Genomic DNA, 24,263 nt, shown 5'->3' with positions numbered 1-24,263 from the left:
AAAGCACTTCAACTCTACCTGGCACTCAGTGGGCCCTAAGTACATGTGAGCCGGCGCAGCCTCTCCGTGTGCCCAGAGTCTGTGACTTCTGTGCCGTAGATAAAACTGCAAACCATGGACTGAAAAAAGATTTATCATGGGCTGGCGAGATAACTCAGTGGTTAGAACACTGGCCGTTCTTCCAGAGCACCTGTAGGCTTGGGTGTCTGCTGGCAGCCCTGGAACCAGGAGTAGGTGGTATGAACCCCACTGGAGTCTTCCAGTGTTCGGTACAAGGACTGGTTCAAAGCAGTATGATGTCCCACCAGCCCCGCATGGGCTGGAAAGGGCTATCAAGCAAGCTGGACTCAAGACAGAACAGAAAGACAGAGAAATAAGGGGACATGACAGGGAAAGGGGTCCCTTATCCCCAGATCTAGTCTGTATATTGTCTGCAAGAAACAAACACTGCTACTGAGAGATGAGATTGCAGCAGAGAAGTCCCTTGGTGATACAGCCTACCTGTGTGGTCTGTGAACTTTATCGAATGCCCCCTCTCCCTTGAACCCGAGCAACAGGCTCCATAAACCACCGCACCATTTCATTTGCAAAAGGAGAATTTTTTTTTTTTTTTTAAAGATTTATTTATTTATTATATGTAAGTACACTGTAGCTGTCTTCAAACACTCCAGAAGAGGGAGTCAGATCTTGTTACGGATGGTTGTGAGCCACCATGTGGTTGCTGGGATTTGAACTCTGGACCTTCGGAAGAGCAGTCGGGTGCTCTTACCCACTGAGCCATCTCACCAGCCCCAAAAGGAGAATTTTTAAGATGGGAAGTCCATTAACCAATTTATAAACATTTCTTTGTTGTTTGAAGCTGGATCACATTCCTTTAATCCCAGAACTATCAAGCCAGAGGCCAGCAGACCTCTGAGTCCAGCTTGGTCTACCTAGTGAGCTCCAGGCCAGTCAGAGATGCACATTGAGACCCTGTCTCAAAAAAAAAATTAAAAACTGTTAGTTTGCGAACAAGTCCCACTATATAGATCCTGCTGCCTGTGATCTCACATAGATCTACCTGCCTGTGCCTCCCAGGAACTGAGATTAAAGACCTGTGTTACTGTATCCAGCCTACCGTAATTTATAATTTATAAACACTGAATCTATTTGTTACATTCTTTGAGCATTACAACTTCACAAGCCACAAAACCACATATATAGCTACTGTTATGACACTCCACCTGAGTGGCGGTCCAGAGGCAGCAAACTCAAGCTCCAGGGGACTGGGTCAGGTTGCCATACTAACCACACGGGAGGACCTGGTGAGCATGTGGGTGGCAGGGGTGGGGCTGGAGGGGTACATTTCCAGTTGTGTTTACTCCCACGCCTTCCAGCACTGTAGTACAGGTGACAATTTCTTCAGTGGGGCTGGGGGTGTGTGAGTTGCAGCTTCTAAAGATAATGTACCTGTGAACTGAACATGACCGTATTTGGGTCCTGCCTTTCTCCCCTGCATCACCTCCATTCCCTCTCCCAGTCCCCCACAGAAGTTCACACAAGTCAGGCACAAAAAGCCAACTTTTTATTTACACTGTGGTCTGTACAATACAGTTCCTTGGAAGGTGCCCCCCACTGAAAGCCTGTTTCTGGAGAGAACAGAGTGGAAACAAACAGTTCAGGGCCTGGGCTGTACCCCATTCTCCCTTCCCTGGGGCCTAAAGTGGAAGCTCCTTCCCAAGCCCAAAGCTAAGGCCATCTGCAACCACTGGCTTCTGAGGCAAAGCCCCAGATGTAATCCCTGGAAAGGCAGAGCCTATCTGCCTATAGCTTCTTCCACCTGGACCCCAGAAGGCCCAGCCCCATGGGAGCTGAAGCTGGGAGGCAGCCGGCCGAGAGTCCTCAGCGCACTCTGTCCTGTGCAGGTCCTGACGTTGGTCTGGTGATTAATGGCACTCTGGTCTGAGCACCAGCAAACAAGGAAGGGCTGGACAGGTAGTGACAGCAGGCAGGGACAGTGGCAAGTGACTTCCTTCAGCACAAATCAGGGGAGACACGAGAGGCAATGGCCCTAAACCCAGATGTATTGCCAAGCACTGGAAACCACATGGCTGGGGCTTCCTCCAGAAGAGCCATGCACAGAGCTTTGTAGACCTGTCACCTCCCTGCTAGGGCCAGGGCCTCATTTTAAAGGAAATCTGTCTTTTATAAATACCTGAACCCACGAGGAAGAGGTTTGCGGGAGAGGCTGGTCTGCACAAAGCTACCCTTGTCTGGGATGCAGGGCTTCTAAACTAGCTGCAGGTACATGGGGATTAAGTGGTCCCTATGCTTAAGATTGTAACAAAATCCTGTACAAAAGTTACCAAGTCAACAGAGCTGGGGAGCTATGGGAAGTCGGCCTGGTGTGGGGTAAAGTGTTTGCCAGCTGGCCTCAGTTGAGCCATATGGCTGCACACGTGAGTACGCACAGGACTGGGGGAGATGGGGGAAGGGGACGTACAAAAGGGGGCAGTGGGTAACAGAGAATCCTGTGTGGTGGTAACAAGGTAAAAAGGCACGAGGACCCCAAACCATGCAGACAAGAAACAGTGCAGAACGGTAAAGAAGACAGTCCCAACACGAGACAGGGCCACCAGAAGTTAGGCCTGCAGGAGAGGTGGCCTGGGACTCTGTCCTCCATATGGTACCTCAGGAATGCACATCCCTACGATACAGTCACAATGGGAAGAGGAGGAGTCCACAAGGAAGGAACACCAAAGCTACCCAGCCCCTAGTGCACAGAGCGACAAGGCTGGTAACCTGACTATGCTTCCAGAAACAAAGCCTTTTCTGCAAGTGGCTTTTTTTCTTAGCAGAGCAGCTAAACGATGTCAGAGCCACAGAGCTAACGATGTCAGAGCCACAGAGCTAACGATGACAGAGCGACAGAGCCACAGAGCTGCCCCGCCCTGAAGGTGCTACCTCTACCCTTTCCTGATAAACCCATTGCAAGTACGTTCTGTCAGGGTCCAAGTCAGGACAGGGAGGTCCTTTCCAAGATCTGGCTGCTCTAACTGGAGGCCCCTCGTCAAGCGCATGCTAGTGATACCAGCCTGAGGAGCCACCAGAGGGAAGCGCTGGGCCCCAGTGAGGAAAGACTGGGGATAACAGGCATCACTGAGGCCCTAAAGAGCTTCACCTGGACCTCGACAGAGTCACTGGACATCCTGGTGACTAGCCTGGTGACCACCCTGTACCTTTCCCACTCCCATCAGTCCTATCTAGACAGGTGTAGATTTGCCAATGCCCCTCAGATGAGTGAAGTCCTCCTTATTCTTTAGGCCTTGCTGTAGAGTCTCTGGATCCCTTACACAGCCCGGTATGTACCAACAGCCCCAGGACCATCAGAAGCAGAAGGACCACAACTCAGGACTAACTAGCTATCAGACCATCACCTAGAGTTCTCCAGAGTGTGGGCTGGGTGCTGCTGATTTGGCACTGACAGGGAAGCAACTGAGACACCCTTATGAAATGGACAAAGCCCGCGGAGACAAGTGGCCACTGCGTCTAGGCTGCTCTCAAGGTCCAGCTCTTCCCGCCTACCTGCCTCCAATTCCTAATGGGCCTATGCCCAGTCAAATGCTGGCACTTATATCCTGTCCGTCTAGGGTGAGACTTTCAGAGTAGTGGGAACAGCTGGACTCTCAGGGCAAGGACCACTCAGTGGCATAATTACCCATCCTCTGGGCCACACACAAGCTTCTCCAGCCCTGCTGACCTCAGCAGACATTTCACATGATTTACGGGCCTCCACCTTGATCTGTGCATGAACAACACTTGGGAAGGCCATTGAAGACACAGGTGCCGGGCCACACTGTGCTACCAATTATATATGGAAGTCAGAGGTGGTTCTGTCATCAACTTTCTTCCATGCTGCCAGGGACTGAACCTCATGCCAGGCACGCCACTCCTGTGTTCCACTCCCAGGCCCTCCAGCATCAGGTATGACACCAGCACACTGCCAAACTGGCAGACTCAGGCTCAAGGCCTGGCGTTCTGCTTGGTCCTTGAGATTTGTGGTTTTAGTATATCAGAAATAAAATTTTCAAAAGGAACTTCCTCTGTAGAGTCTCAAAGAAAACTACTGGTCTAAAAAAAAGTGGCTAATTCAAAAATAAAAGGAAACAAATCAGGGAGACAGAAGCTCATCTTGTTTGGCTCCCAGTGGAATACAAGGATGGCTAAGTGTCACATGAAAGGTGTACTTCCTTCACGGCCCCAACCTTCCTGGACCTTGGCAAATCACTGCAGACCCTTCAACTTAGAAAGAGCCACACCCTCTTCACAGGAGACCTAACTAAATTAGCGTCACCTGTGGCATTCTTAAAGCATTCCAAGGCCTGGGCCACACCTCTACCAACTGTCAGAACACGTGAGGATCAGAATGGTAAAAACGCTTTCTAACCAGGTATAGCATGGAACACGGTGATTCTAAAACCTCTTGTTTATCTGCAATCCAAATGTAACTGAATGCCAAGTGTAAGCTCTAGACTCCCGAAAGTCTCTGGGAGCTCAACTGGAGCGAGAGCCAGGGAGGCAGTAGAAAGAGAGATTAGATTCTTGCCAAGCAAGGGAAGTTCTGGAACCTCCCATGGGTGGTGTGGCACTGGGACCCCTGGGCCTTCTAACCCAGAACAGAAAAAAAAAAAAAAAAAACCAGAAACCTACTGTCACCACTACAAGAAACAGCAAACAGCAAACATGATCTTATGGGGAAGTTGACAGAGTTTTCTAAGTGTATTCTGTAAGAAGGCTGGATTTCGCCTGAGGTGTGTTACATGGAAGTCAGACCACATTCAGAAATCATTCTTCCAGAGGCCTAGATAGCAAGCGTCCAGATCCACAGGGGCCTCCAAACCTGGTCATGTCCTCAGGGAGTCCACTCTTCCAGCCCTACAACTTGGGCCTAAAGCCTTCCTTCCCTGCCTGTTTCCCTGACAGACTCCTTCCTCTTCTGTGACACTGACTCTGGTCTCTGTGGCCTTCTCTGGAAACCCACATACAAGTGAAGCGGGCGGCCCATACAACTTCAAGTCTGAACTGCTCACCTGAGCGTAGGCCCCTCTTACCAGGACCTATATTCAGCTGGCCTCTGCATTCTGCTAGCACGGCACACGGACCAACCTCAAGCCATGGTTATCTTCCCATTGTTCCTCACAAGACTCCCTACCCAGCCCCCTTTTTCTCTATCTTCCCAGACGCCAGGGAAGGAAACCCCGTATCCCCAGATCAAGCCTTCCTGTCTTCCTGGTGTGGCTCATCCAGGCAGACCAGGCCCACGCACTATCTATGCAGCATGAGATGAATTCCAAGCACATGATTACAGGGAGTCTCAAAAGCCAAAGAAAGCACCATGACTGGACTGAAACTGACCGAAGCCCCGTCTCTGCCAAGCAGGCACACACCCCGGGGCACACACCCTAGATCCCCTATTTTCTTTCAACTGTGCCTCCTTTCTGTTCGCTAGCCTCCCCAGCATCCCTAAACCTTCCTTTTTACACAAGATGTGCTCAAGAAAACAAACTGAAGGGGAAACTTGAACCATACACCTTTATAGGAGCTGGGGTAAGGAAGCCAACCAATCACAAGCTGTATAAAACTGAGATAAACCGGAATGTTCTATACAGTACCTACTCCCAGATCACATTTTAACCCTCCCTCAACCCCCAACACGGGTGTGTGTATGTGAATTCCCATCATGTATTGACGGAACCGAAGACTAAGGTTCCCCCAGTATTCTCCACTGGACCTCCTGCCAGCCGTGTCGGCTCTCTAACTGGGGACCTGATTCAGATGGGTCTGAAAGCCGAGGCAAGGGTATCAGTCCTGCAAACCCTTCCCTAGGCCTGTCCTCACCAAGGAGCATGGAACCCAGAGAGGTCATGTGTGACGATGCAGCCATGAAAACACACCTCTCTCCCAGGCAATCACTCCTTTTGGCCCCCAGTGCTAACACACACCTGCCTTGGGGCACCCTACCCTTCTTGGCCTTCCTTCCACCCCCAGCTGAATGCTGCTTGTATTTTCCATCTTCAAAACAAAGCAAAGCCAAACCAGAAAGGGGAGGTAGGCAAGCAAGACTGGGAGGGGCTCAGAAAACTACGATGGACTTAGCCCAAAGGCATGGACAGTGCACTCTAACTGCTCTGTAAGTCCGAGTCCACTGGACCTGCTTATCTGCACCCCAGGGGGCTAGACCTCAGGGGCCTCTCCAATACCCCTTCCTCCTCTGAGCTAAAGAAAACAAAACAAAAAAACCCGGCTTGAAAGGTGGCCTGAAAGGTTGGCAAGGACACCAAATTCTGGAGAATGTAACAGTTTTGTCCCCACTTCAGTGGGGGAGGGGAGAGAACCCATCTCCTGAGAGTATCTTCTAACCCTTATCCCAGAGGTAGAATCATTTCATCAGTATCCTAAATGCAAGCTTCCAGGCCTTGCTGTTAACTCCTGAGAGTGTCTCCCCCACATCCAGCCCCCTCTGCCCCTCACAAAGGGGCTACAAAGTGCACACACAGCTCACCGTGGGTTGTCACCCACAGCCATGGCCCCAAGCTCACTCCTTGCACGGACACCAGCACACACAGAGAGGGTGCTCAGAGGTACAATCACAGAGTGCATGTGGGCAAAGCCTGCATCTTTCTTCGTCCTCAGGCAGGCCTGCCCTTAGGTCCCAGGTCCGACGGCCGCTCTGCAGCCAACCCTGACTCAGTGTTTAATCTCCAAGATGGAGGGGTTGTGGTCCAGTATAGCCAGGATAATCTTGTCCATGTACTGTCTCAGTCGGAAGTTGATCTCCTCCTGCTCCTTCAGGGCCTCCATTAGCTGAAGGGAATGAGAAAGGTGGGTCAGATGCTGAGCCAGTGACCAAGGACAGAGGCGCCCAGATCAGCTGAGCATTTTAAGCAGGGATCAGAGCCTAAGGCAATTTCATTGACCTGGGAAGGGGCTAAAGTATGGGGAACTTTTCACAGAGATTGGGAACACTGGCCAGATGCACTCATAGTCAGGGCTGGGGCTGCCAGCTTTTTCTCCACTGAGACCAGTGCCCTTCTCACTCCAGCCTTGCCTTATCTAGCCGCTCTCTCACAGCGACATTTAAGTGCAGCTAAACTGCTGCTCCAACCCCATGGAGTTACCTGCTCTCCTTGAGGCCAGAGGAGTCAGGAACACAGAGGCTCAGTTTCACACTAAAACTCAACTGAGTGTTCTGGTATCTGATGTAGAGAAGATGGACTGTAGTGCTAGGAGCTGGGCTCCCTTCCCGCTGCCATGGGTGTGGCCTGTCATGTCTATGGGGAAGCACTAAAGCCGTGAGCTAAGAGACCAAGTAAACCCGTGTGCAAAAGTAGATGCTTCGGGAATTCTGGTCTCCATCTGGGTTAAGACCACTCTGACTTGAGCCCAGAGCTCCTGAGTTAGGAAAGCTAAGCCCCTGCCCCATGCTGTCTCCTGCTCAGCTCTGATGTCACTGAGACAGTAGCAAATGGAGGACTATTAGGGCCAGGCCTCAGCCTGCCTTTGGGATCCCATGTAGTCTGGGGTTCGTGGTATCAGCAGGTGGAAGCTGGGGCAGGACCCACAGAATGGAGACAAGTCGCCATGGAGACAAATGTGAGTGTCCAAGAGAATGGGAGGACAAGGCTACCTCATCTCGAGATGCTGTGTCGATTTCTGCAGCCAGAGACTGGGCTTTGGTCTGGGTTGCAAAGAGGTTCTTCGCCTCGTAGAGGCTGAGGCTCAGGATCTGCCCATTTAAATCATCATTCTGATCCCGCAGCTTGTGATTCTCCTGTGCCAACAGAACAAAGGCATCATGAACTCTGGAAAGCATCCAGAGCCCGCTGGCGCCCATGTCCCTGTGTCTGTGTCCTCAGCGAGAAGGGGAGTTACAGCCCTGCCTGGGAGAACCGAGGTGACAGAGGTCTTCCCTCTCTAGGGTCCTGTAGGGAGCTCTGCCCACCAGCAGCTCAGCATGCAGCCCTGACCTGGCACAAGGGAGGTGCTATTCTGGATTCTCTGTGCAGGAAGGGAGGGCTGGTTTTCCTGGCTCGTCCTGCAGCCAGGTTCTGGACCCTGCGTAGTGGGAGCTGCTTCAAGACACCCTTGCCCCAGAAGGCAGGTGACACTATAGCTCCGCAGCTGCCCCTCTAACTCTTACCTCTAGCTTATCCCAGGAACCTGGGAGCCCCTGGGCAGGTGACAGGCTAGCGGTACTGGAGGAGACGGCCACTAAGACTTTTGCCTGGGTGAATGAACTCAGGTGTGGTCCATGCCCAGCCTCTGGTTCACAGGCCCAGCTGAGTTTGGACTTCACTCCCTTCACAGCCACCACCCCCTCCCGATCCCACGCTAACACAGGCTGCAGCATCAGGAATGATGGGACACCATGAGAAGCAGAATCTTAAAGACTTAGGCCCTATCTGACGGAGGTCCCAACCCAGCCAGGCATGCATCTGCAGCCTGAGCATGGTTCTCTCATTCCAACACCCAGAACAAGACAGGGGCCTGAGAGTGCAAGAACTGCTGGCAGTAACCAGAGGTAAGCTGCTTGCCTGAGTGGGGGATGGGATGATGGGCCTTGGCGATCAGGTAGCTGAGAAGAGACAGGAGAGGTGGCAGGAGGCAGACTGGGGCTCGTGGCTCCCCCCTTCTAAACAGAATCCGGAATGGCTGACCCATCCACCTTCAAAGCCACTGGACATGGCTCTGGGGCCTACCTGCTTCAGACGCTTGACCTCATGTTCAAGTTCCACCTCCCGGGCTCTGGCGTTGAACTCGCCAAGGCCAGAGGAGCTGCGGCCCCTACCTGGCCGCTCGCAGTCCAGCTTGTACATCTGCAGGTGCTCCAGCTCTCTCCGCAAGTCCTCGATGAGCTGTGCGGGGAAAGAAGCCTGTTGGCTGCAGCAGTAACTCTGAGCGGAGCCCCGGGGGCCCTGGCCTGTGACTCACCTCCTGCGTCGCCTCCCGCTCCTTCTGGAACTCCAGGCGGTTCTGCCGCAGCTTGTCCATCATGCGCTTGTAAAGGTCCATCTCGTCCTTCAGTCGCAGGCTGGTGTCCTCCAGCCGGTCAGACATGCGCTGCCGCTCCTAGGACAAGGCAGACATGGTCAGGGCAGGCATCCTGAGAGGGCCCTTGCACTCTGCAGGACCTCAGTGTGGCAAATGGGGACATTCTAGAAACATAGCAGGAAACGTCCCAGGCCCCTGATGTCCTTCAGTAGTGTCAGACAGAGGTTGAGAAGAAGCTGTCTGTCCAAACAGGAGCTAAGCCCACCCTCTTCAAGAAGAGAATTCTACAATGTAAGGCATTTACAGTATATAAGACAGGCTAGGGGGCTAGAGAGATGGCTCAGCTGTTAAGAGCACTGACTGCTCTTATGAAGGTCCTGAATTAAATCCCAGCAACCACATGGTGGCTCACAACCATCTGTAATGACATCTGATGCCCTCTACTGGAGTGTCTGAAGACAGCTACAGTGTACTTACATATAAATAATAAATAAATCTTTTTTTTTAAGGCAGGCTAAATTTCCACAGTAGAAAACTTGAAATTTTGTAAATTCAGAAACGAAAGTCATTCACTTGTCCTTCCTATTTAATTAATAAACTTGCTTTTGTTTATCTTTAAGACAAAACTCTCATGTACCCTAGGACGGCCTCAAAGTTGATGATGTAGCAGAGGATGACCCTCTTTTCTCTGCAGCCTGCGTGCTGGGATCACAGGTGTGTGCTACCATACCCTGGTACGTCTTCTCTGTAGGGAAATACGTCAGGGCTCCTGTGACTGCGATCCAGCCCTGACTGCCATCACTCTGTGAACCCAGATCTTGCTGGGACCTGCGGCTCACCTCGTCCAGCTTCTCGGTCTGTGACTTGAGTCGAGCCACTGTCGTTCTCAGATCTGTGTTCTCTTCCTCCAACTGCTGCACCCTGGGAAAGAAAGATGGCATGGCTCAGAGACTCTGGAGCAGAAACGGCCTTAGAGAGGAGGCATCTGACAACCAGCCTCTGCTTCCAGGAGAAAGAAACTACCACCCAAGAGAAAATGGAGACAAGAGTAAGAAAATGTCTCACAGGATAACTCAGGTCCAGCGTCCCCGATCCAAAAATCCCAAATGTTCCTAAATCCAAGGCTTTTTAAGCACTAACGTGATACCACAAGCCAAAATCCTGTATACCATGAAATGGCTTCATGTGCGGAATTATTAGTGCCTTTAATTCTGGCACTCGGGATACAGAGGCAGGAAGATCTCTGTTGAGCTCGAGAACAGCATAGTTTACATAGTGAGTTCCAGGGTGGCCAGAGTAACATGAGACAGTCTCAAAAATATGTATGTATGTATGTATGTATGTGTGTGTGTGTGTGTGTATATATATATATATATGTATGTATGTATGTGTGTGTGTATATATATATGTATGTATATGTGTGTGTGTGTATATATAAAACTACTTTCAGTCCTTAAGTTACTTTTTAACTGTGTGTGAGTTCAGTGTGTTGTGCATGTACGGGGGGGTAGTGTACATGGGTCACATTGAAAATGAGTTTGACAGAATTTTCAAATTATTTGAGACAGAATCTTTTATTAGTTTGCCAGACCAGCTGACCCTCCAACTTCTGGGGGTTCTCCAATCTCTGCTGCAGATCACTAAGGTTACAGAACACACTGCTGTGTTTGGTTTTATGTATGTTCTGGAGACGCGAATTCTGTATGGCACTTTACCCACTGAGCCATCCCCCTGGCACCATCAGCTATTTTAAAAACAAAGGAGCCGGGTGTGGTGGCGCACGCCTTTAATCCCAGCACTCGGGAGGCAGAGGCAGGCGGATTTCTGAGTTCGAGGCCAGCCTGGTTTACAGGGTGAGTTCCAGGACAGCCAGGGCTATACAGAGAAACCCTGTCTCAAAAAAACAAAAAAAAAAAAACCCAAAAAAAACAACAAAAAAAAAGAAAAAACAAAAAAACAAAGGAGCCAGGCTTGATTGTGTATGGCTTTAATCCCAGCACTCAGAGGCAGAGGCAGGTGGGCCTCTAAGTCTGAACCCAGCTGGTCTACAGAGTGAGTTCTAGGACATCCAGGGTTACACAGAGAGACCCTGTCTCAGAAAAAGAATGGAAGGGAGGGAAGGAAGGAGGGAGGGAGGGAGGGAGGGAGGGAGAGAGGGAGGGAGGGAGGAAGGAAAAGAAAGAGAAATGTCATGTTTAGACAGGATCCTATCTCCAAGATGTATGTATGCATAAATATATATTTCAAAATCTAAAAATTTCTGAAAGCTGGCCTTCAACATGCACACATGTGAACACACATGCACATACACAAAATCCTTCATGAAACACCGAGGAAGGCCACTTCTTGGAGGAGGAGGAGAATAGTCCTATGTCTGGTAAGCACAGGGCTCTCCCGTTAGCATCTGTAGTCTTAAGGCTATGCCCATATCTGCTCTCTATTCTCCATCCCTAGCCCTCGTCTGGAATTCGGAGTGCTCACGGCAGCTTCTCTGATCGGAGGCAATGATTCTCTATGGAGTGATTCCAGACAGCTGCCCTACAGTGACCCAGTGGGGCTGGCACTCAGATGGTTTTATAGGCAGGTGAGATGGCTACAGAATGTACAGAACCACATCTGACTCTGGCAGTGCCCTCGCCCCAGCTTCTGCCTCCTCTTTCTGGAGAAGCTTTTATCAACCTTAATGAGGCCTTGGGTACCCTAGGAAGGCCTCCAGACAAGGGCCAGGGAGGAGTCTGGACCTCCGTGCTAAGAGGTGTGAAGCTGGCTAAGGAAGTGAGGAGGGAGTATGCCAATGATGGGAAGTACCATCCATGGCTGCACACGAACCGCCCCAGGAGCTGTGGGAAGGGCAGCAGGTAAGATTACCCTCAGAGCCTGACCTTCTGTGCTCCTGCTTCAGGCCCTGTTCACTGCCCTCTCTCCTCTACCTCTCTGTTCCCAGCCACCTCTCTTGAGCCTGTAGTCATTTAAAACAGGAGTGTTTAATGTGAGCAGCCCCTTAGGACTCCAGCCCCAGAGCCATATTGCAAATAACAGCCTCGAAAGCCGTGGTTCTCAATCTGGGGGTCCCTTATCAGAGAGCCTGCATATCAGACATTCATATTACAATTCTTCATGGTGGTAAAATTATAGTTATGAAATAGCAAACGAAATAATAATTTTATGGTTGGAGGTCACAACATGAGGCACTGTAGTGAAGAGTCCACAGCCTTAGGAAGGTTGAGAAGGTGTTGGGAAAGGTGGGGAGTCTCAGGCACATGAGTTGGGAGGTCTCCTCACCAATCTCTGCTTAAACACCTGGGCCGGGGAATACCAGGACAGTGCCTGTCCCTCCAGGGGCCCCACCACGCCCAGCCAGTGACAAGACCACAGCCTCATCACAAAGCACACGATGCATGGTGTGGGGCAGGCAGAGAAGGGGATAGACGGGGTTACACAGCAGACAGAAACCCTGTGACCAGGGCCGGTACTCTTCTTCCAGCCTCTGACTTGGGTTCTAGCAAGGAAGATGCTGGTGTATGCAGGAGGCCACAGGCTCAGCTTACCCACACTCAAATTCAGGAGACGATCTGACAGCAGGGGGCGCTCCAGGCCTAGCTATGAGACCCAGCCTTCTGACCCTCCTCTGTGGCTTCCTCTGCCCAAGCACCATGGCTACCATGAACTTTCACTCTGCCTACTCCCTGAAGAACTGGCCGGTGCAATTTTATAGTATCTTAAGTAGAAATGCTAGGACGATTGGCTCAGCTTTACCGGAAACCCTCGGGGGCAGCACTACCCTCGGGGTGCAGAGGGGCGGGGCGCTGCAGGCACGAGGCCTGGTGCCCGCCTGGTGCCCACCTGGTGTTGAGCAGCTCCAGCTCTGTGCTCTTTTCCCGCTCCAGCTTGCAGTAGACCTCACGGTGTCGCCGGGCCTCCTCCTCCAGCGCCTGCTCCGCTGTGGTCTCCTGATCCTTCACCATCTCCTCCAGCTCGTGCACCCTGAGGTGGGGCGCAGACGCGTTCAGTCGGGGTGCACTCTCGTCCCATCGAACAAGGGCCTGAGCCCTGTCGAGGCCCTCAGCACACTCACTGTGATGGTGGCGGGTTCCCAGGCCTATGGGCCCTGAGCTTAGCTGACAGGTGAATTAGGGACACTGTGACATCTAACAAGAAGTGTGTCAATCACACTCCAGGGAGAAGTAGATCTAGAGAAAAAGCTCCAGAGGGGAGCGAGGCCACACGGAAGACAGTGAAGGCAGCAGGCTTGGCCACAGCTACACCAATGGCTTCCAACTCTTACCCTCTCTTTTCTATGGACTTCCTGACCAGAGCCACTCCAATTACTTAGGTCCATCCTGGCAAATGGCCATAAGAAATCCAGAGCCAGGAAGAGGTCAGGCCCCTCTGGAGTGATAACCCAATGCTGGCTACCGGAAGTCCAACAGTCCACAGTCCCTCCATCGGGCTGGGCTGGGGCATACAAAAAGGCCATGTGGGGACCCAGCATGTGGGACCAGACCCAGCACAGAGAAGTCTACCAAGTTTCTTGCATCTGGGAGGCCAGACAGCATGGGAAGCATCCTTCCCAGTCTCCCTGCTATCTGTCCTTCCCAGTCTCCCTGCTGTCCATCCGTTCCATCACCATCTGGCCACACACAGCGCCTCCTGGGCCCTCCTGCCTTCCACTCCCTGCCACAGGGGCATGTCCCCGGGAAGGGAGGTCAGGCCCTAGCACTCTAAGCCAGTGGCTCTCAACCTTCCTAATACCTTCCCCCCCTCCCCACCCCCTGCACCCATAAAATTATTTTACACTTTATAAGTGTAATTCTGCTACTGTTATAAATTGTAAGTATCTGATATACAGGATATCTGACATGAAATCCCTGCAGGGGTTGTAGCCCACAGGTTGAGAACAGCTGTTCTCACTCGGTGGGAGTCACAAGCCCTGGGGCTATACACCCAGGGGAGTTATCTAGCAGGTCTAGAATCTAGACCAAGTGGCTCAGAGCCGGAGAGACTGGGGACCCACTCTGCGCTCCCCGGGGCCACCGTGCCCCAGACCTGTGCACCAGCTGCATGTTCTCTTGCTTCAGCTTGCTCTTCAGGCCCCCGCTCGTCAGGCTGTCGTTCTCCAGTTCTGTTACCTTTTTTTCCAGGAAGCTCACCTGCAGCATGGAGGGTGGGGCAGGGTACAACAGGCTTTTGAAGGCACGGAACTGAGAATCTAGAAAAGCCCACGACAAGGATCTCCAAATGACTACGCAAAAAAGAACGCTCATATTTTGAGAGGAAGGGAGGGCCACGTGATTAGAGCCCCTCTTGCCCTGGACTCCTAGGTGGGCATAGGGTTCAAGTCCCCAGAGAGCAGCCCGGAGCAGGTCCCCCACACATCCCAGGAACGTGCAGACAGTGCCAGGGCCCACCTTCTCTGTGATGTCATTGTCACAGGAGTCGATGCTGTCACGGAACAGGTCCTCGGTGCTGCCATTACTGCTGCTGAAGTTACTGTTGTGCATGAGCTGCCTGTGGGGGTGGAGGGCACCTGCCTGCCATGTCTGCCACAGCCTGGGCCCCAACTCAGGCTACGGGCTGGGTGAGTTTTCAGTACAGGGGCTGCCAGAAAAGAGGTCACAGGAGGAATCCTCCACCTGACCACCTGACCTTCCCACCCAAACGACTTCTACTCTAAGGATGGTAGACAGGGCGCTCCCCAAGCCCGGTCCTGAGCGGAAGGGTAACACAAACAGCCATGGGCACACTAGAAGGCCCACTAAGGTTGACGAAGTGAGGATCTGAAGATGCTGATCCTACTAAGTGGGGACAGGGTGGCAAGGGCACGGGAAGGGGCTGCTCCGCCCCTCTGCTGTCTCTGAGTGGTAAGCACTCAGCTCTCTGTCTCCCAAGAGGGTCTTACCGTCCAAAGGCTGTGCTTGAGATCTTCCGGTTGGGGCTGGAGAGAGAGAGAAGGGGGACACAGTCACTGAACAGAGGGTCATGAGTACACTTCCACACCCTGCCCACTGCCCGACACTCGGGTATGATGGGCTGAAGGGACATCACTCATCACACCTCACTCAGTGAGGTGCTGCAGGAAACGCCCCAGGGGCAGCCCTGCAGGGACGCTGTACCTGACCGCACATGGGCCTTGTGCTATGGGTCCCGCCTGGCCCTGCCCCTCTGGCTGTGGCCTCACCTGTTGGCCTTCAGGTTCTTCAGCCGGGCCTCCAGGTCATTCAGCAGGTTGATCTTCTTGCAGCACTGAGAGCAGTACACGTCCAGCAGCTCGCTGTTGTAGGCATGTCGCATCTTCCTTGGGGTCTGTCCCGCACTGGACCGGGGGGGGGGGGGGCGGGGGGGGGGGGTTGGACAGGCAGGGGAGGTCACTCTCTGTGCTGCTGGCAGGCTGTGCCCCGCCCCACCTCACTGAGCTTGCTCAACCTAGTTCCCCAAGGCTCTTATTTCTATTTTGTGGCAGAGGAATGGAAATAAACCAGAGCATCCTTTTCCTTGGCTGCCAGAGATAGAGGTGTGTGTGTGAGTGAGTGTGAGTGCGTGTGAGTGCATGTGAGTGTGTGTATGTGAGAGAGTGTGTGTGAGAGAGAGAGAGTATGAGTGTATGTGTATGCTTGTGTGCATGTGTGCTACCAATTAGCAGATAGGGTCACAGGAAGGAATGACTCCGGCAGGCAGGAAGGAGCCACAGAAGGTCACTTGAAAGGTCCTTAGAACACTGAGGTTCTAGGAGGCAAGGTGACATAGACATTCCCTCACAGGGGTCTGCAGACTCCCAGGCCAATTAACTGTTTCTTCTCCAAAATAAAAGGCTTCCCTTTTATTATGTGACCCACCCCCACCCCCGCCCCAACCAGATGTAAGACGGTGGCACCCTGCCTGCCAGTAGAGCCTGGCAGTAGCCCTGGACAGAGGAAGGATGTTCTTTGCCTGTCTGGGACGAGGCTAGACTGGTTCTGACATTTTCCATGGACTGCAAATGCCACCCAGAGTAAGGGAGCACCTGGAAGACACTGAAGATCCCAGATCTGAGTAGACATTGGTTCTGGTCTCATCGTCGGGGCATGGGCTGCTGGGAGCACAGTCCACGTCATCCCCCTCGCCATAGTCTTCAAATTGCTCCTCGTTGCTGATAAGAGAGGCGGTGGAGTGAGTGGAAAGGTCTGATGTGGTCACAGATGGAGTGAGGACGAGGCACCTAGGGCCATAAGCACCCAGTTAGTGGAGGGCTGAGGGCGTGACCCGCATGCAGTGTCTCGGGGGAACCAGCCTGGCCCAACAGATCACAGGAGCCTGGATAAACCTTACCCTTTTGGGGACCCCGTCCTAAGGGGAACATCCCACATAGAAATGTCTCCATAACAGATGAGTAGATTGTGCCATCCCCAGACAGCGAAACACTGCTTATTTCTTAATGGTTTAGCAACAGAGAGATTAAAATTACACTATAATTATAGTTACTGTATTAGAATATGTATCAGTAAAGCAGTTATTAAATTATAGAGTATCAAATGATTGTTGAAAGACTCATATAAGCATTGGTAACAAGGCAGAGAAATACATTATCAATGATAAGTTAGATATAAGCTTTGACAGTGATTAATACATTTATTCTGGGACAGTGTCATACTATGTTGGCAGCAATAGTGCACACCTTTAGTCCTGGCACTCAGGAGGCAGAGGCAGGTCTATCTATAAATTCAAGGCCAGCCTGTGCTATATAGATTATTCCAAGCCAGCCAGGGCTACACAAGACCCCGTGTTTAGAAAAGTGGAAGGGGAAGGGAAGGGAGAAGCAAAGAGCACATGAGAGTAACATGGCCATGGGACTTGGGTTAAGAAGGGTTATTTCCTCTCATTCTCACTTTCCCCATCTTTTCCAATCTTTAATTATCCCTTAATTTTTCAAAATTTATTATTATTATTAGTGCATGTGGGCACATGTACACTCCTGCCACAGTCCACATGTGGGGGCCAGAGGCCAGCAGAGTCCCTGCTTTGCTCTTGCTGCTGCATCTGCCAGGTCGGTTCGCCCGTCTCCCTGTCCGAGGGCTGGGATTCATAGATGCCCCCACTTCCCCCCCCCATGCCCATGCATTCTGGAGCTCAGGCTCGGGGCAACTGGCACCTTTACCCACTGAGCCAGCTCTCTAGCCCTCTATCTTTTATCATGACAAACAACACAGGGAGAACCAGCCCCCAATGTATAAAGTGGCATGTCTAGTCCAAAGATGCCTAATTCTAAAGAATTATCTACACATGCCAGAGGCCCCACACTCTAGGGCATCTCATGGACCACCCGTGGGAAACATGAGGGCCTGGTTGGGGCTGACTACAACCTGAGAGCAAAGAGACTCAGCTAGTAGCCTGCCTGCATCCATCTTCCCCACGACAGTCACAGCAAATTCTCTGCTCACCCACAGACCATGACTCCCCAAGTCCAGGGAGTCTACACTCACAATGGGAAACTTTTAATGGAGGGTGGGGATGTGGGGAGGACAGATGACACCTGGGTTAGTTCTGAAACTCTGTCCCTGGGGAACCCCAGCTTCTGTGTAAGGACCACAGACAGCCCTGCTGGCAGATGCTAAGGAGTCCCCTGGCACTCAATCTGCATTTTATTTATTCACACTTTGTCCCCCCTGGGGGGGTCACTTGTACTTCAAGCTGAATGGCTCTCAACACTCCCTTTCCCCTTATAAATGTGAGTGAAACGTCACCGTGGCTGGGAAGAGAATACATTGCTCTTAGGGTTGGGGAATACCTGGGAGATACCTAAGGAGAAGGGGAGGGGTTGGGGGAGGGACTCTGTGAAGGGGGACCAGGAGGCAGAGTATGTGTTTAAGATATAAGTAAATAAATTTACAAAAGAGGAGCTGAGCTCAGTCCCAGTACCCACAAATGCCCCTACAAATTCACAAACACCCTCTCTGAGCCTCCCCATAACCCAGAATGCACACCCACTCTGGCACACACAATTCAGAATACATATAAATGAGTCTTAGACACTCAGGCTGGAGAGCTGTGTCCGTGGTTAAGAGCACTTGCTGATCTGGCCAAGCACTCAGGTTTAGTTCCTAGCACCCATATGGTAGCTCACAACCATCCATAACTCCAGTTCCAGATGATCCGACACCCTCTTCTGTGAGTAACAGGCACACACGTGGTGGATGCCCACATATGCATGTAGGCAAAACACTCACACGTATAAAAATACATCTAACAATAAGTCAGAGGTAGCACATGCACACACATACACCTTTCATCTCAGCACTCGGGAGCCAGAGGCAGGTGGGTCTCTGTGAATTCAGCTGGCCTGGTCTACACAGCAAGTTCTAGGCCCCATCAGAAATACATACTGAGCCCGTCTTCCCTGCCTCAGCAGGCTGACTTCTGCACGGGGCTTATAATTCCAGCATTATCCCCACTATCCAGACACCTGGGGAAGCAACACGCGCGTGCTGATCCTATAAGGTGTCACGGGTACTTTCTAGCTCCGGGGCCACATGCCAATTGGGTTTACTCACTTGTCCTCTGGCAGGAACAGGCCCCCCAGCTCAGGCTCCTTCTCCTCGCCACAACCCTTGACAGAGCCCTCCGGGCCTTGGCTGCTCTCCATGGGACTGTCCATGTCTAACTCCTGGGGTCCCTCAGGTAGGGCCAATGTCATCGCTTCCTCTTCGTCTTCCTGGAAGAAGTCGGGTTCCCTGGGGAGTTGCTCGCCATCAGTAGAGCCAGAGAAGTCGCTGCCCTGGAAAGTCAGAAGGACAGAATGAGTAAGGTGGCTCCTGAAACTCAGTACTCACCCGTCTACAAGTGCGTCTGCAGGGACTGGGGGTGGGGTGGGGGTGTCAGCAGCAAGGGCCTCTCATGGTGGCTGAGTCACGAGAGCTCGGTAAGGGTTCTGTCGCCCAGGTAGAGCCACCCATAGAAAAGGGCTACAACTAGATCAACTACCTTGAGGACTGGGCAGCTATGCTGGAGCCCTCATCACAGTCTGCACAGGGAGCCGCATACGTTCATGACGGCTTCTTGGCTGTAGTGACTGAGGACCCACCCTAGCCAACTGTCAGGGACAACCCTGACCTCACACAAGGAACCTGAGGCACAATGGTGCGGGGAAGTCCACACAGCTAGGGTGTACCCTCCAAGACCCTGTACAGCCACAACATCTCAGCACAAAAAAGAAAACAGTAATAGTAACATATCTATTTGTCAGTCAGTCAGTCTGTCTGTCTGTCTGTCTTCCCTTAAGCCACTTTGCCAGCTGTTATGTAACACTTTATTCAAAATTGAAACATCTTATCTCCCAGGTAACCCCCCTGAAGACAGAAAGTAAACTCAAATCAGTTTCAGGAACTCCCAGAAACTGACCAGATTATCTTGGCCCCTCCCTCCCAAGACAGACTGCTGAGAGTCACAGCCAAGTTCAAACAGGCGTAGACCAGTCAAACAGCATGAAAGAAACAGAGATAGCCCAACTGCCTGGAGAAGGCTTAGGCTAGCCGAGGCACGGGGAAAGGACACTCTCCAGCCTCCTGGGCTGCCCGGAGGCTGTGTGGTGTGCTCCAGGTTCCCACGTTTTGTGAGTAGTATCCTGGGGTGGACTTTGCTGTATCCATACTTTGGTCTGTTGTGGGCTATCCGGAGTAAGCAGCCAAGAAAAGGCTATGAGACACCACCAGCCAGGATCTCTCACTCCTGGGCCTGAGATGCTCCAATGCCTTAAATGATGCTGATGTGCAAGGAGGTTCGCTGAACTCTTAATGACATCATCTTATAGCGGAGTTCAGGACTGGCTTATTTAACCTAATGTAAGTAGTTGGCTCAGCAAACCGTTCCCATGGTACTTGGCTTTTGAGAGGGCAGGCACTCCCAGTGGCTCTGCTTTCAAGCCCATGGTATACTCTCTGTCTAGGGCTACCCGAGAACTGCACTGTAGGTGTTTCCCTCATCTCCCCAGGCTGCCCAGGGAGCCAGAAGCCTCACAAAAGTGTCCACAAGAAAAGGTTCCAGGACACCAGAAGCCACCTGGAGCTGGGCTGAGCCTATGCCCTGCAAAACCTGCCTGCACCAGCACTCAGCTGAACCCAGATGGACCAATGAAATCAGCACAGGCAATCTCAAAGGTGGAGATCAGGGGGTGAGCAATCAAAGTCTTCCTCACGCTCCAAGGGTTGAACCACACACAGCTCCAAAGTCACTGAGCTACATACCCTCAGCTCACACAACGCTCACCCGAAACACGGGAACTAATGTCACAGAGCAGCCACTGACTACCAAAGACTGACGAGAATTCACATGTCCTACTTCTGTTTGGGGACAATTCTCCAGAACGGTCGTCTTTGTTCCCATTTTACTGATAGGGAAACAGGAGCTCAGAGAGTAACCTGCCAGTGTTCTGGTAGGCTGGGCAGAGGGTCTGCCTGCCACACACTCGGTTCCCTTTGTCACGGCTACTCTCGAAGCTCACTAGTTTCCAGAGTTGGGTGTGATAAGGTGAGTCACTCTCTAGAGACTAGATGCTGGTGATGATGTCCAGGTTCTCCTCCTAAGGCAACAGTCCACGTGCACACGCCACCCCCGCGGGAGATGCTGCTCAGCACACAAACACCTAGGGGAAAGTGAGGGGGTGGCCTGTCCCTCAAGGGAGCAGCTTGAGTCCTCTACACCATCTCCCACAACGAGACCTGCCAATGTCACCTGACCAGACAGGCAGGCCAGGCTGGCATGAGATGAGCGGTGGGGACTGCCACCGTCAGCCGTCCAGCTGCAGGCAGGAGCTGCATCCGACCTCACTCCGTCCCAGGACGAGTCCCTTTACCCTTTCTAGATCACAGGTCTTTCCTGGGAGCCATGACCCACAATCTACCGCACACCAGTGCTCACCCAGTCCTTCACCCAGCAACCCACAGCAGTACAGTGACACCACGAGCCACATACGCTCCTGGCAGGGTGGAAAAAGTGGCTCAAGGGGACTATCTTAGTCACAGGAAGGACAGAAGAAAAGCTGAAAACACCCTTCCTATCCCAAGACCAGACGAACCCTCCTTCCTGGCGGACTTTTGAGCAGAGGACTCATCTGCCCTTCACCTCTGACCTCTGACCATCTCTCACCCAAGAGTGCCAGAGGTGTACAGGGCTCTGATGCCCACTCCTGTCCCATCGAATGCAGATGAGGCTTAAAGCAGGCAGGTGGCTGCTGAAGCTGCCCAGCTGATGGAGGACCCAGGAGCCAGGCTGAGGCTGCCAAGAGTGGCGTGCCACCCGCCCCCAGCTGCGTCCGCAGGTGCATGCCCACATTAACATTTTCTTTTAAAATTAACCTCTCCTTTTATTAACACCTTTTCATTCAACCCACAATTGTTTGCCTAAGGCAAGTGGAAATTTTAATTATAACTTCAAAATCATTTCTTGCAGCTCCCCCCCCCCCCCCCAAATTAAAGCAGCATAAGGCAGGCAGTAAAAGAAGTGAGCAGGATGGCACAGGCCCTGCGCCGGACCCAAGCAGCCCTCCTCCTCAGTCTGCTCCCTCCTGCAAGGCCAGGCCTCTGTGGAACGGTGAGCAAAGTGCCGGGTCAGCAGCTCTCACCCCACACACCTCAGGAAGGGAGGTAGTTCTTGGGGGTACAGAAGAGGCCTCTGACCCCCACCCTGTACCCCTCCTAGCAGGCACGGAGAGCTAAGTCACACAAGGACCCCGTCGGAGCTGGTGATGTTTCTCTATGATTCTTAAGTTGCACGGGGAAGGGATTACACGAGCAAGGGAGACACCCCCTAGCAATAAAATCACCCTCCCAGGGGTCTAGGTGGCTCTGCTCTGTGCCATCCCCCAGCTATACCCGCTCAGGCCAGAACCCCAAAGAGAAACTGTGTCACGTGGCTCAGGGCACTGGAGAGCTTTGGGGACTGTGTAGGAGCTGATGACGAACCTCCAGAGGATGCCATGCAAACTCTACTCAGGCTGACGCAAGATACAGATCTCTGTGCTGAACAAATGCAGGAGGCCCTGGCTGGTCAGAGTCTCTCCCTAAAGTGTGATGTGTGATGAGATGAGGGGCAGCATCGTCATCACCCCACCTGATCACCATGCCGGTTGGAGCACATGTCTACACCCTGCATCTCCCGTGGTGCCCAGGACCTGTCCCGAGAGCCGGTAGAGCAGGAAACCGGTACCCGAGGAGACTGACTTTCTACTGAGAAATATGGATGCTCAGAGCAGTTTCTGAGTTTCTAGCTTGCAGAACTCTTCTTTCTTGTCCTGATCACCAGTGGGGTGTGTGTGTGTGTCTGTGGTGTGTGTGTGTGTGTGTGTGTGTGTGCGCGTGTGTGTGTCTGCGTGCACAGGGAGAAGGGGAGGTCATCACGCAGTTGCCCTGGCATTGAGTACACAGGTCCAAGCCAGGAGCTTACAGAGGCCTCCTCAGAGTCTGCACAGAAAGGCTACGGCTGGTCTTTAAGGAAGCTTCAGGAAGGCAGTATCCTCAGCAGGCAGTATGGCTCTTTGTGGCCCCATCTAGCCTCCCAGGGCTCTGTCCCTGAGGGCGCAGAGGTGCGCGCTACATACAGAGTTCTTGTCCTTCTGGGCCACAGGGACTATACTCCCATGAGCCACCCTGGCTTGCTTGTGTCCAAACTCAGGGACACCTTCTTCCCCAACCTTGGGGTCCACGGGGTGATGGAAGATAAAGTAGATATAGTGTGCCCCTGTGTAAACCCAGGGGACCTCTGTGGCTAGGACTGCTGGAGGGCACAGCTCTGGAGCCTGGCAGTTAGTCCTGGTAGACTCAGCTGCTCATTAAGTCCTGTGTTCCTGGACAAGACTCTACCTCCACAAGGCCCTGGGATTTCCCCTAGAGAGCAGGGACTGTCATTTTTGCCTGAGAGGCTGCATGACAAGTACCAGTTGGCAGCTATGAAAGCTTAAAGAAGTCAGACCTGGCGTGGAGAGAGACTGGAGGCTGTCTGCTCAGGGACCAGGTTGTCTCACCTGCCATAGGTCCTTGGCTGGTCAGCTAGCAAGAGCCTGACAGATATATATGGTTGGGCCTGGGGAATAATTCCAAGGACAGGGATTACTGGAGACAGTACTGAGCCCAAGTCCCAGGAAATAGGACCCAGCTACATCCCCGGAGTGCCCCCACCTCCATGTTTCCACTTAGTCTTCTCATCTAGGGATGAACAAAGCCGGCTCTAACTGGAAGTGGTTGCCAGAAGGCACACAGGCTGCCCAGGCAGCCCCTCTTCAGCCTCTCTAAGAGCTGTGTTCCCCCGTCAGAAGGTCCCACGGTCACCCTTTCCTCTGTAAGAAGTTGGAAAGGGCTGAATTCAAGGGCTGCTGAAAAGACCCAGTATCAGTACACGTGCTGGGCTGTCCAAGCCTCAGAGAGGCTCACAAGGGCCCACTGTCCCCGCTGTGCAGGCAGGAGGTACAGCAGGACCCAAACCAAACAGCTTCATTTGGTATTTACCCTCATCCACCTAGGGGGGTGGGGGTGGCAGAGGGGGAATCTCAAGGTCACACACCCTAGGTTTCCTGGCAGCGAAACAAAGATGAACAGAGAACACAGGCGGTACAGAGTGGCTACGTATTTCCATTCCCTACAAGGGCAGAGAGGGTGAAGTGGTGGCCACAGGGAGGTCTACATCCTGACCCTCAGCAGCTAGCACTCCAGGAGCGCATGACTGAGCACGGCCTGAATCAAACTGCACTGCGCCACAGGACCTGGACGACCATCCAAGGAGCATCTAAGGCAGTGTTTCTCAGTCCTCCTGACGCTTAAAACCGTTTAAAACGCAGTTCCTCATGCTGTAGCAACCCCCAACCATAAGGTGATTTTGTTGCTACTTCAGAACTGTAATCTTGCTACTGTTATGGATCAAAATGCAAGCGTCTGTCATTTCTGATGGCCTTAGGTGGCCCCCGTGGAAGGGTCGTTTGGAAACCCAGGAGGTTGCGACCCACAGCTTGAGAACCACTCACTGACTCACTGATCTAAGAGTTTGTTGTGGCCGCTGTCCAGCGGCGTGACCGCTGGATGAGGTGTTTCATCTCTGAGCATCCTCGATGCATACACGTGACCAGGATTGTCAGAGGATCTAATTAAGGACAATGGCTCACTGTCTGAGGACACTGAAAACATGACAGAGAGATGGTGGGCGTTGGGGACATGATCTAGAGTGGGTTCCAGTCGCACTCCACTACATATGAGCACTGTGGCCTGTAGGTTACTGAA

The 24,263-nt window shown here is 52.4% G+C and overlaps 1 protein-coding gene across 4 annotated transcripts in view; it reads right to left on the bottom strand.

Moving 5' to 3' along the window:
* Positions 1-1,549: 1,549 nt before the first annotated feature.
* Rab11fip4 (RAB11 family interacting protein 4 (class II)) overlaps positions 1,550-24,263 on the bottom strand; it is a 106,996-nt gene continuing 84,282 nt past the window's right edge. For 2 of the 4 annotated variants that reach the window (XM_030246035.1, XM_006533404.4), the window contains exons 2-13: positions 18,555-18,778; positions 16,031-16,225; positions 15,209-15,343; positions 14,930-14,965; positions 14,439-14,538; positions 14,077-14,180; positions 12,874-13,014; positions 9,870-9,951; positions 8,971-9,108; positions 8,739-8,894; positions 7,667-7,810; positions 1,550-6,843 (exon numbers count right to left, since the gene is read on the bottom strand). In XM_030246035.1, the coding sequence (XP_030101895.1) occupies positions 6,727-6,843; positions 7,667-7,810; positions 8,739-8,894; positions 8,971-9,108; positions 9,870-9,951; positions 12,874-13,014; positions 14,077-14,180; positions 14,439-14,538; positions 14,930-14,965; positions 15,209-15,343; positions 16,031-16,225; positions 18,555-18,697 (1,491 nt within the window). In that variant the 5' untranslated portion in view covers positions 18,698-18,778 and the 3' untranslated portion in view covers positions 1,550-6,726. The remainder of the gene's footprint in view (positions 6,844-7,666; positions 7,811-8,738; positions 8,895-8,970; positions 9,109-9,869; positions 9,952-12,873; positions 13,015-14,076; positions 14,181-14,438; positions 14,539-14,929; positions 14,966-15,208; positions 15,344-16,030; positions 16,226-18,554; positions 18,779-24,263) is intronic. The other 2 variants (XM_006533403.2, NM_175543.3) reach the window with 2 other exon arrangements.

This window comes from Mus musculus, chromosome 11 (assembly GCF_000001635.26).
Source record: "Mus musculus strain C57BL/6J chromosome 11, GRCm38.p6 C57BL/6J".
NCBI lineage: Eukaryota > Metazoa > Chordata > Mammalia > Rodentia > Muridae > Mus > Mus musculus.
Note: the sequence above shows the minus strand (reverse complement) of the source record. Positions and strands in the feature narration are given on the sequence as shown.